Source organism: Tinamus guttatus, unplaced genomic scaffold (genome assembly GCF_059628265.1).
Source record: "Tinamus guttatus ecotype Peru unplaced genomic scaffold, ASM5962826v1 Tinamus_guttatus_pri_ptg000246l, whole genome shotgun sequence".
NCBI classification, from domain to species: domain Eukaryota; kingdom Metazoa; phylum Chordata; class Aves; order Tinamiformes; family Tinamidae; genus Tinamus; species Tinamus guttatus.
In genome coordinates, this window is record NW_028288780.1 from 8556204 (window position 1) to 8569416 (window position 13213).

The 13213-nt window shown below is 43.5% G+C and overlaps 1 protein-coding gene across 2 annotated transcripts in view; it reads right to left on the reverse strand.

Moving 5' to 3' along the window:
* Positions 1–13213, reverse strand: part of ADK (adenosine kinase) — a 258310-nt gene that overhangs the window by 239938 nt on the left and 5159 nt on the right. The window contains exons 1-2 of one of the 2 annotated variants that reach the window (XM_088526443.1): positions 9946–9989; positions 4232–4306 (exon numbers count right to left, since the gene is read on the reverse strand). In XM_088526443.1, coding sequence (XP_088382569.1) covers positions 4232–4306; positions 9946–9959 — 89 coding nt within the window. In that variant the 5' untranslated portion in view covers positions 9960–9989. Of the gene's footprint in view, positions 1–4231; positions 4307–9945; positions 9990–13213 lie in introns of those variants that run through there. The other variant, XM_088526442.1, reaches the window with a different exon arrangement.

The window sequence follows — 13213 nt, forward strand, 5'->3', positions numbered from 1 at the left end:
TGGTTTGGGGGAAATAATTAACAGTGTGAACAACGTACTTTGTTTTTTGCTATAGAACATTACAGTTCTATACTGAGTTAGATACCAGCTGAAGGTGACAAGCGAAAAATATGGAGAACCATACATGGCATAACGGCTAAAGCCACAGATGCACAGACCAGCTTAAATTTAGCAGAAGGAAGCAGATGTTTTGCGTTTTGGCTGGTTATCCATTTTTATCCTTATTTATAATTCAAATTCTCACAAGGGTAGGAAAAAAAAAAAGACCAAATGTGCATATCTCCTTCACTTCCATCACAGCAAGTGAACTAAACATCATCAAACAAGGAAGTTGAATTTACCAGATATCAACATCACTCTATAGGTGAAGTTTATGCTTTACTAACCTGTCTCCCATCAACAGCATTTTGCAGTGAGGACAGGCAAGGAGTGACCCTGCCACAGGGTGGTGTACAATGAAGGAGGCCCTCAGCATACTTGTGAAGTTACAGGTCAAAATGCTAACATTTCTTTACTATAGCAACCCTCTTTTCATATATTAATCACCACTACCACCCAAAACACATGCACACTTAAAAGACCCCATTCAACTTCACACTTCTTAAAATCTACTTTTCAGCTAGGAGTGAAAAGAACAAAAACCCACTACTTGCTTCACAGAGTGTGACTTGTGTATTTACAGAGCTTCAATAGCATTAAGTGACAGGGGAGAGAATTAAGGAGCAGATAATACTGTGGTGAATGCCATGAAAAACTGCAGATCTTTCTGAGTATATTCAGTGAAGTCGTGCAAAGATTTTGGAAGCCCTCTAATTTTAAGAAAAAAAAAATCCTCCATATAAGCAGAAAAATGACTCAGCTGCTTTACAGCTGATAAGCAAATCAAATAGCATTCCTGAGCTTAGAACTCTGGACAAGGACACTGATCAGCAAGTAATCAGCCTGGGCATGTCCAATACAATGGATATTGGCATGCAGATGCCTAAGGTTCATAAACATGGCCTGCTTCTGAGATCATGGCTCTGTTCAAGATTCAGAACATAAAGTGAAATACAGCAGGTAAATTCACACGCTGGTCTGAAAAATATGGCACACAATTTCCCCTCTATCTCCACTCCTTTTAAAGAGCATGGGCTGATAGATATTACACATGGTTATATAGAAACTGGGGATTACAAATAACATATCCTTTTTACTGGTCAATTAAGGAAGCTACGGTTTAGGTAAAGTTATAATTCGCCCTGAAAATGTCTGCTACTTTTTCTCTTTTTTCCCCTTTCAGCAAGCATATACATACTAGAGGATTAAAAGGTACTTTTACCGTGTGAAAAAAGACAGAAAAGCTTGCACTCCTGGTATTTCCTCTAGAAAGAGGTTCAGGAAATCAAGGACAAGCAATGGACTCTATCTGCTTCAGGATGGCTCTCCAGCTCCGTGAGCAAGAACTGAAGAGGTTTTGGATATCAGCAGCTTTCATCATCACCACCAATATTGCTCACACTGTTTTGTTGTCTCCCTGAAGAGAGATAGGAAGCGATGACTGACATTACCTGACAGAGACCTGAGCTCTTCTGCCAAGCTGCTGATGTGGCCTGGAAACATAAGATGCGCAAGTCCTGCTGTGATGTAAATTAAGATCACCTCTCCAGCAAATGATCTAGGAAAGGAGTAATGCCGCCAAAACTCATGCAGAGAACAAATTAAACCAAAACACACATTAAAAGAAAGAAGAAGGGACTATTTTAACAGCTCAGTGCCACAACAACCTCAGCACTGCTTGTTTCCTTGAGCCAACACTGCATGGCAGCAAGCTGTTTCAGGTCTGCCAGGGGTAGGATTGCTGGTGTACTGGCTTTCAGATTTACTTCCAACATGTAGCAGAACCACTTCAATATTGTTAAGAGGACTGAGACCTCCAGCATGGTTTCATGCCGTTTCCATCTGCATTTTGTTTGTTAATTGAAGCTACAAAAAAAAAAAGGCGGGGGTGATAGCAGGACTAATTCCCTTATTTCACTGAAAATCTGAAAATTATGAAATTATGATTAAATTTATAACATCAAGTCAAATCCTGTATTCACCATAAAGATAATTCTTAAAGCAGTGGTTATGCAAGAGAGGAGGTCGAACAAATAAAAGCAGCGGAATAGTTCAACATACAAAATTCTTACAGGTGCTCAGTTCACCTAAACACTCTTTCCTCTGGGTTACTTTAAGCCGGAGCCCATCTGGTCTGATGGCCCCATTAGAGGCGACCATGCAGCTGAAGATGTGAGACCCTGGCACCACAAGGCTAACTGACCATTAACAAGGTGCCAAGCACTGCATGGCTAGAGATGGATTTCCTTGACAAGGAAGCCCCCGGAAACCAGGCAAAGCAGCAGCTCCACATTCTCTGTTGATCTCTGGCAGCTTCAGCTATGATTAATTTCTGTCAAATGCTTCAGAGACCTGGAGCATCCATGCTCTTGCATCTCTGCAGCATTTGAATCTTTATTTTAGCAGTTATCTAAGCTAGCTTTGCTTTTTTATCCACGGTCTCAAGAAACATGGGATTTGGTTCCCATTTCTGAAGTAGCGCAGGATTTATTTTGCCTTATTCACTTGTAAAGTTGGACTATTATAAACTAAAGACTAAAAGAAAAAAAATCAAGAATGTGTGAAGAAGGTCATCAGGCTTCCCAGTTTCCAGGTTCTTATCAGTCATCACACTATCAGCTGGTCCCTTACACAGCTGCTGTTGGAGGACAGCTTGCATTTTAAATAATGCAATACTTTACAGCAGAAAATGCCCACCGAGTATATGCTGTTCACAAAGATGGTTTAATTTGTCTGACGGGACTCCAATTTAAATATATATGACTACAGATTTTTAGGTCGGTGAAATTCTGCAATGCATTTTAGGTTCAGTGAAAAGCATCATGGTAACAAATTATTAGGATTAGCTGGGGAGGCTGGATTTTGTTTCTTTACTTGCCTTAAGAAATATATTACATAAATATGTGTCTGTTCAGAGCCTTGTTTTCAGTTTCTTTCAGTGAAAACATATGACCAAATTAAATCAGAATAATTTAACTTTTCAGAAATCAGGGCTTATTCTCAGGAGTTGTAAGTTCCATATATTTTTTAAAAGTTAAACACACCATTACAACTTTGTCTTTTGCCTCCAATTTATGACATTCAGACTCTCACTTAAATCCACCTTTAAATAAAACTCGAGTGTAAAAATACCTGCTGTGAAACAAATTATGCCTCTTATTAACACACTAAAGCCAAATATTTGTGGCTGACAATGCACATATTGACAAAAGCTCTGCAGCTGTTCTTTATTCAGTGATAAGATATCTATTTTTGAACCAGCATTCCTATTAGTAACTAACTGAATAAATGGAGGAAAAAAAAAAAAAAAAAGATTAACACTCTGAACATAAAACAAGATTTGTGAACACTTTGAAAGATGAAATCAAATTATTGATCGCTTAGTTAATATTAAGTAGCAGCTGGAGACAACTTAGCTCATGCAAAAGGATTTAAAAGCACAAATTATGTTTTACAGCTCTTGAAAAGCCACATCTCTATAAACTGACCAGAAAATGAGTAAACTTAACATCACCAGCCACATAGCGATTCAGTCATACGGTTGGTAGCAGAACAACCAGGCTCAAGCAAGATAAGAGACCACATGATAAGAAGTGGTCCTGCTCTTGACTGATAAATTGAAATAAAAACGAAGATACACTTGCATAACTTCTCTTAGCATGTTACAGAAATGGCTTATTTGCCCTAAAGTCATCACTGGAGAAAGAGGGGGGAAGTGCTGTCATAGTATAGTAAGAGTAATGTACAAATATTCTTATGAGCATTACCTACAGCATGCCAAAATCTTTGCTAAGTCATTAACTTAACATTTCTGTTGTTTATTTCATTGGGCCTTTTAATGGTTCCTTCCAATTAAGAGCTAGGAAAAACAGCATGCAGACACTAGAATAATAATTGCTAGATAATAGATAGCAAAAACACAGCACAAAACCACGGGAGTTGCTACCTGACAACAGCAACAGTTTCAGATAGCAGGAGCAATCAAGTTACTGATATAACATCGGCTTCTTTCAGTAGAAGGCCCCAGAGAGGATGGCAAACTTTGCATGATCCAAGCACCCAGCCCTGTATTGATTAGTTGGCTTCGTTCTGGAAATGAAGCTGATGAGAAGAGCAAAACCGCAGGACTTACTTGTCGAGGAAGTCCTTGTCCACCACGGCACAGATGTCAAGCAGAGGATTTCCCATTCCAAACAGGACATTTTCACTGCAAGACAATCAATTATTTTCAAGTTAGTTTACTACTGCCTTATTGTCCCGCTATAACACTGTGAAAACATTTGTTATTAGGCAGAAGAGTTTTTCTCGAATCCAGCTAAGGCACACACACACATTTTGCCTCGGGCAGTAGTGACAACCTTCCTGGCATATCAATAGACAGTCGGATTCAAAGGAAGGGCCCCTCTGCGATCAGCGTCTGTGACTATAGGGATGAACAGAAGCAGTCGAGAGTGTATCAGGGTATGGATTCTGTTGAACTACCCGTCACTCAGAAAGGGAAGTAGAGCCACGTGCCACAGTGTGCAGCTTTAAAGAACTGCTCTTGGGTTGTGATACCAGATTTTAGACAGGGGGAGCATCAGACCAGGCTATAGAGCTTCCCTGAACAGACTCAGTTGCTAGGTTTACTGTGCAACTGGCCAACAATTAGTGATTTAATTCTGTTTTAACAAGCTGAAATTGAGAGACTATGGAGTCTGCATTGTCAAGTAGGCATCTTAAACAGCATAGCTCTTCACTGGTAAGAATGTCCATACTTGCTTTTTAATCAAATTGAAATTCACTACATGACTTCTGCCACTTCAAAGCAAGATTTCAGAAAAAGACTGGCAGCAATGCAAGAGATCACTTCAAAATTTTGTAGATTCATTCAAAAAAATCATGTACTTGGGTGATTATGTAACAATACCCAAGAACTAAGTATATGGCCCAGTGACAAGCAGCAACAAATGCATCTGTCCTCCAAGGCTGCATAAAACTGCGCTCAAACCCATCCCACTCCTTGTTTAAACTAACATCTGCTGGCTCCAGCAGGCAAGGTGAGCACTGCTCTAGCCACCAAGGTAACGCTGATATTAAAACCACCAAATGTGCCATCCTCTCTACTTTAGTTACCAAGTGTTTGCAAAGAAAACATTTTAACAGTTTCTCCCTTTCCCATCCTCCACAAAAATACTACTGCAGCACTACAGTCTTCATAACCCCAGGCTCAAAGCTAGAAAACAGTGTCAGCTGAAATTCAAAGAAAGTGAATGAGCTTCCAATTGTTTTGGCCTATTTAGAGTAAGAGAAATGTTCTACAGACTTGATATCTGCCTGCTAAATTATGTATTTCATTAACTCCTACCCAGCAGGATAAGGAGAAAGGAACTCAACACCAGCAGAAAGGGGATGCAGAAAGGGAACGCAAGCTGAAAGCTCAGTCACGTACTTCCTCTCACAATTCCTACACAACTCTTTAGTTGGCAGCAATTTGTCATGTCTAAAGCTTTGCCAAAGGTATACAGTCACCTCTTCCTCTTTAGGTTGTCACATTAGCCTGCAGTGAATGCTAAATACTCAAGGCCAGAAATGAAGAAGTGGCCAAAATGATTCACATCCCTGATACTAAAACACAACAAAGCATTTTTAAGACTTTCTTATTGCTGTAGCTTTAAAGACAGGCCTTGACAGCATACTTCATTAAACAGACAAGTTAATGGGGAAGACGATGCTCTCTGAAAAAACAGAAGCTCACCCATATCCAAAAGAGAGAACGTCTGCTTAATAAAAACCTTCGGGACTCTCTAAATATTTTCATCAGTGTGAGAGGAAGCACTGAACCTTTTAAAAAGTTATATGCAATTCAGTTCAAAATAACCACATAAGTTAAATATAGCTAGAGGAAAGGAGCAGGGAGAAAAAGATAACAGTTAAAAGATAACATAAGGTAAAGGGGATCGCACTCAGAGCCCCTAGAGAAGGCATTCCCTCCGCTTTAAAAATGACTCCATGAGAAGTAGAGCAGGAAGAACAAATGAGTCAGAATTTTTCAAGTGTTGAACTTAAATTTGTCCTAGAATGTATGCTGTTGTATTCATGCTTATCTGATTCTTATATTCTGCCAAGATTTACATATCAATAATATTGTACTGCATGATAGCACAGCTAACTTCTTTTATACTAGACAAGAACCAATGTTTAGGTGTACGGTGTACTGACAGCCAGCAGCTGCACTGCAAAAAAACCTCGGAAATAGAGCTGGCACGCTGAGATCCCTACCTATAGGGAAATTACCTTGTTCAATTTAAAGAAATAAAAAATAGAGACGCTACTGAGTATTTAACAAGCTGTGAACCACAGAAGGTACCGGTCCATAAGGCTGAAGCAGCACAAGAATTTTGTACCGAAGCTCTGCCAAGCTGCTAAAACGCATAGGAGCTGCCCTTGCATTACTAGCAGCATGGAGGAGCTCTTCCAGGGCAGGTCTTTATGTCACATGTAACATGTGCAGGTGCTCTAACCCTAAGTTCTTCCTTCTCCCACACCTCCTTTCACATGTGCTAGCTGCTGCAGAGCCATGTGTCACCTGGGACAGGCAGCTTTAGAAGTCAACATGGCTCTTAGAGGAGCTATTAGCCATGGGAGTTGGGAGCCTTCTGAATACGGTTCACATTGTGATCCGAAGAATACAGTGTTTGCACTGTTGAAGAGAAAGGCTTTGATCTGTGAACCCTTAATGCGTTCAATCTGGTTAAGCTAACCAGATTGGCTACATCTCATTACAGAGCACATCGCCCTCGGTTCCCGAGGGGCTCCCTCACGCTATCGCTCGCTGCACGGTACAGGCGAGGCACGGCAGGACTCTGCTAGAGGGGCGCTCGCCCCTCGCACAAACAAGGAAAAAAGAAACACACACACATATGCTCCATAAAACCACGTACTGTAAAAGCACAAATTACAAATAAAATGTAGGGTCTCGGCAGACACTAAAATTACAAAGCTCAAAAGAACCAGCAAAATTAAACTGCTACCTTTTTTAAAAAAAGAAGAAGAAAAAAAGTTTAGCCCTTTCAGCAGTATACATGAACCAACACCTTGCAACTGGCTTTACTATTCAGTCAAACCAGACTAGACAAACAAGTCTCACATATTATTTCCAGCTAACTATATACGAAACACTGCAAAGAGAGCAGCAATAGTTTCCTGAAATGCAACATTTCACAACACACCGGTTAGTCAGGAAACACATCCCTGCAACAGATGCAACGTGAGCAGATACACACCGCAGCTCCCCTCGCTGCGCCGAGCCCCTTCTCCCACACCAGGTGCGGGCAGGGGCACCACAGGACTCGGGAGCCGCGTCACGGCCCCGTCTGCTCAGCCCGCTGCGGAACACGTGTCGCCCCAAAGGGCCAGCAACAGGTTCTGCGCCTCCACCAATGAAGGCCACGGCTGGCTGTAGGGGTCCTGGTGCATGTGCATATAGATATTCGTATACTCATTTGAACATGTTTACATTTAAAACTGACGTAATTCTTCACCTGCTAACTGGCATTTTGGGACGAGATCGCAAAGACCATTATTTTTTCACAAATAGACAAAAGTGTTTCACATATTACTATAAAGTAATGAAGTCCAACCAAACTGAAAGAAGGAAAAAAAAACAAAACAAAAACAATACAAGCAAACAAAACGCACCTCTACCTCCAAGTATTTTAAAAAAGGAAACAAAAAATAACCCCCATCAGTACTGAGCTACTCTCCAAGCATTTTTAAAAAGGTCAACAAAATTAACGGAGTGTTCTTGAAAGCTGTATCCAAAATCATGGTTATACATTAATAATTAATAGTGTTAGACACATTTTTTAAAAATCCAGCGTGGTTTCAAGCTGGCTGCTGCTTGCAATACAGAATCCAAGTATCAGACAACCGCGTTATCATCTCACACTGGTGTGTGCTTCAGTGGAACAGCAACATCAAAATAGCTGTCAAAGCATATTATTAGTTACTGGTGTGCAGACAGAAGAATTGATATAGTGCTTGGATAGCCGAAAAAAAAAAACAAGTCAATCCCTCAACAAGCAAATCACATTTTTTCCTGTTAATTGCTGCAAAAATAATCTTGTCTACCCAGTGATAATAAACAGCAAAGTAAGCTAGGTTGGTAAATTCACTTTTTTACTGGACTCTAATAGCTTCATACTGCTGTGTAGCTGCAACATACATTTCACAAGAAATTGCTGTACTCAGAGTAATTTTACTGTCAGAAAGCGTTAATAAAACATGACTCAGGCGGGTTAAACCGCAATGCATGACAGTCTGCTGTTTGCTTGGTCTTCCCTCTGTGAAAGAAAGGCATTGCCTCATGAGGTCTGAAGTTTTAATATTTCTGTAGAATTTGATCATGCTGCATAATTAAAAGCAAGGCCAAACAAGACACGTTCTAAGCCTCTTCCCAGCATAGCCATTCCAGTCAGGAAAGAACCTAGTCTACCTTAATTGCACAAGATTCGAATTTAATTAAAAAACATCTGCACATGCACTTAAAATGAAACATTAGTACTCTGCTAACGGCGCTTGAATAGCTGATAGGCCCTTGACAAGGACCATTCTCCTGCCATACCTATCTATGCAGCATCAATGTAAGCAAGTAAGATGCCATTTACTCTTTACCACAGCTTACCCACCACTAAAAGCACTCGAGGACTATTACTGCATGATTCTTCAGTTCAGACGGTTTCCTCTGCATCACTAGTCAGCAAACCACTTTAGTACCATGGACCTTAAACATACAAGCAGCTAGCAGACCCGCTCACATGCCTGCTTTATTTAGGCCTTAAGTAAAGGTAATATTTGGCTAAGGAGTTACATGTTGACACACTGTTTCGGAGGAGTATCTTCAGGGAAGATTTCAGTCTCCTGCAGCGATCCGTTCACACGCAGAAGCCAAGCTTAAAGCCCCAGCCCTGTGGAAATTGGGTTACCATGCAGAAAACCCGCTCCGCAGCGACTGCGCTCCTTGGGCAAGCGGATTAAGGTGGCAGTGGCTAAGACATCGTTCCCGCGATTTCCCGGAGCGAGCAGGCTGCCCGCCGTGGCCAGGGGTGGCCGGCAGCCTGGCGCACCACACTGGGATGCTGGAGAGAGGGTGGGAGAGGATTCGCCAGTGATAGCCAAACTCGGATCTATAGATCCAAGAACTTCAGATTTTTTAAAAAAACAGACTGAAGGAGGTCTCTAAGCCAGGCAGGTCAGTGACCCGTCAATACCAACCCGCTCTTAAACGAGGTGTTTTAAGAGGCTGATGGGGTCGCAGCAGCTCCCCTCGCGCCAGGCAACGCTGCCGCTGGTCGCTCTTCACCCCGCGCTTCCCATTAGGCTCTCGCAGCCGGAGCTCCCGCAGCCGCCCCGAGCGCCGCGTCCCGCCCGCCGCTGCCCCGCGGCTCCCCGCGCCCGGCGGGGCGACACCGCGACGAGGAGGGGCCGCCGCGCCGGGTCCGGCCGCGGGGCCGCCGCTCGCGTGGCCCAAGCGGGACGGCGGACGCGCGGCAAGGACGGCGGCCACCGCTGGCCACGCCGGGGCGACCGCTGGGGACGCCGGGGCTCGCCCACCTGCCCGCGCCGCCGCCGGGACCGCGCTCCGCTCCGCCGGGGATGCGGCGCTCCGCGGGCGGGCGAGGCTGCGCCGCTGCCGGGCGCGGGAGTCCCGCCGCACAGCGAGCTCGCTCTCCGCGCGGGGGAAGGAAGCCGCGCGCGGGGCAGCCGCGGCGGAGCGGAGCGCACCGGGCTCCCGCCGCCCCCGCGAGACGGCGCCGCCGAGGGCAGAGGCACATCGCGCCCCCGCGCCGCGCGGCTCGGCGTTACCTGAGGGCGGGCATGGCTCCCGCGGCGGCGCCTCCCCGCGCGGTGCCCGGCGGCGGCAGCACCCGGCTCCCCCGCGACTGAGCCGCCGGCCACGGCTCGGCCGCCCACCGCCCGCCGCGGCCCCGCCCACCGCCCGCCGCGGCCCCGCCCCGCCCCGCGCGCGCGCCGCCATTGGCCGGGCCGGCGGCGGGGGCGGTGCCTCCGCCGCGCACGGGAGCGAGGGGCTCGCGCCCGGCCTCGCGCCCCGCTTCGGGCGCGCCCGCCCCGCGCCCCCGCCGCCATCTTTGTTGCGGGCATGGAGAGCCTGCCGCCCACCGCCGCCCCCCTCCCGCGAGGCCCAACCCCGCACTTGTGCTCAGAATAGTAATTAAAAATATCTTTTTCTCGTTAAACCGAGGCCGCGCACGGTGCACATGCCCACATTAAAGATGGCCAGGATGGCAGTGTCCCTCAGCCCTCGCAGGACCATGAGCGCTGCTGCAGCTCCTAGGGGTACCCCAGCCATCAGCCCTGTGGGCCTGGCGCCACCAGCTCCCTGCCTGCCACAAACACACTCAACAATAGAGAATACATTTTAATTTTTTTTATTTACGTGTGGGATGAGACCCCAGCACTACCTGGGGGGACTCCCTGCAAGGCTCTTCTTGCAGCTGTGGCACCAACATGAGCAGCCATCGAAGGCCAATGCGCCCCTCCGCCGAGCCGCACGCCACAGCACCGCTTGCAGCCAGCCCTGCCGAGCCTCCACGTCCCTCCAAAGACAGGGTTCCTTCTTCGGGGGTGCTGAAGCACATGTGTGGCATTAGCCTAACTTAGGAGCCGAGGCCGAGCTGTGGGCTGGCTTGCCTTCCCCAATGCCAGGGTTAGCCTCCGCTTGCAGAAGGCAAGCCTGTCCCTCGTCATCTACCTTGCTTCTTCTCCTAAACCACCCCGTTAGAAAGGAGAAGGACCAGTAACAGACGTTTCTTCACTCTTGCTGTCTTCCAACCTACTTGCTCTTCATTTGGCTGTCAAAGTTACCCAAGCAGATTTTGGCACTTATATAGTTAACTTACCAGCACCAGAAACACTGATTCATGAAAATGATGTCAGAAAGGGTTGTTTTTGCCAAAAGTGAATCTGTTAAGTATTACTGTAGCACCTCTAATCCACAAACAACAAAATAACTTTCTTCTAGTCCTTTCACACATGAAACATTAAAACTTTGTAATTTTCTAAGCATGTGTTTATCAGCCTCAAATCTTCTTCTATGAAATGGGAATATTGTAGTCTGAGAAATTCAGGCCAAACTTTTCAAATATTGGGTGATTTTAGATATGCCTGAAGACGCCAAAAGTTGCAATGTTCAAGGTTGTCAAGAAACTACAGTGACGCTTAAAGATAACTCAAAGCTGAAGGTGAGAAATAAATCTCACCCCACACTTTTGAACACACACTACAACAGGTCCCCAAATCCTGATGGAGGATTTTCAACAAAATGTAAATACTGCATTTGGACATACAGTAACTATAGCCTCTGATTAGTGCTGAATAACAGAGTACTCCTAGTTTAGTAATTTAATGACTTAATTGACATCGTTAAACTGCCAAACCCCTATTTTATGACTGAAGAAAGGAAAAATTCTTAACACATAGGCAAATATAATTATACTAGTAACACAACTTGATCTTATTAGCCTCATTACTACATTTAAATGATAAATGAATTTTAAATGAATTTAAATTGAGAAGTAGATTCCCTCAAAACAGGTGGTTTTAACAAACAGACAGGAATATATGAAGGAAAATGGATGTAATACATCAACATGACTTAAAATGACAGCGATTTGTAACATATAGTAATTTATACTATCAATATTAAGGGAATGCAAATGAACTATCACCATGTTCCTTTTATTTATTTATTTTAATAAAATTAAATGTCTTTTAACAAAATAGCCTGTGTGATATCTCAACAGCACTTGTCAATAGCACTTTATAAACTTACAACTATTCCCAGGCGTATGTCAAGCAACTATCTTCTTATAAAAAACTTCAGACTCTACTGCTATTCATCTCCTCATCACCTACTGCTACTGGCTTTTTTGGTCATTTGCTAGGAAACTTCCAGATTTGTTATACATAGCTGGAACAACAGCAATCAGGAAAACCTAGGGCAAATGGTCTTTCATATATTAGGATCATTCATAATAATGATAATGACCTCCGTCTATGGCCATCAAATCATGACGACTATGCCACAGATTCAACTTGCTGTCACATCAGATATGTTGTAGGTTACTGGGGTTTGCAAAGCCTCCCTAGGACAGTCTGTACTTGCTGGGCAGAGCAGCTGAGCTGTGCGTTTTCAGAGGTTTTTGTTTTGGCAACAACATCAAGAATTACGGAATTCACAGCTTTTTTTACAAGTTTTACATCTCAAAAATAAGATATGATGGAATTTAGACATATTTTCTCTTGGCTGCTTCTGTTATTATACTGTATGGAAAAGATCCTCATAACCTTATCAGTTCCTTTAAATGGGAAGAACAATTACTCCTCACTGGATTTCACTAAAATGCTTGCTTTCACCAACAGTGTGAATTAAAAGCAAACTCTGCCACATGAGAATGCAAAAACTTTTAAAATATTATTTTATTGATGTAATCCATGACACTATACATCTTATACATCTGTAACGTTTGCATCCAAAACACGGTTAGTCTAGGACTTAGCCTGGGACTAATATAGTGTATTCCATACACAGCATTCACTATTAGTCTTCTAGATTACAAAACAGAATCAGAAAGTTCTTCATTGACCCTCATTTTTCACACAATGTCTTCAATGTACTAAATGTCTAAGGTTAATCTTAGATGAGCTGCCCACTTCTCTCCTTTTGCAAGGCAGGAATGATCTTATCCATCACAGCCTCCGAAGACATAAAATGGGAGCAGTAAGCATGGAGTCCACAAGTCCTCTTTCAATAAGAGTATTTGTATGTATTTGCTACTAAAAACATCAGTTTGTTTTGAAATTATTTCTATAAAAAGAATTTTGTATTTTTAAGTAATACTTTTCTAATGGGTCCATACAAGACAAAATTACATTTTAAAATTCCATACCATATTCCTATTTCTTTTAGAGCAGTTTCACCAACCATACATCTGTAATAGTTAAATAGAATCTATAAATTGAGTGATATCACTATGTCTTCATCATATCACAGATATGCATTTTTCTCCCCATTGTATTCTTCCTCTATTGTATTCTTATTGAAGTCGAACAG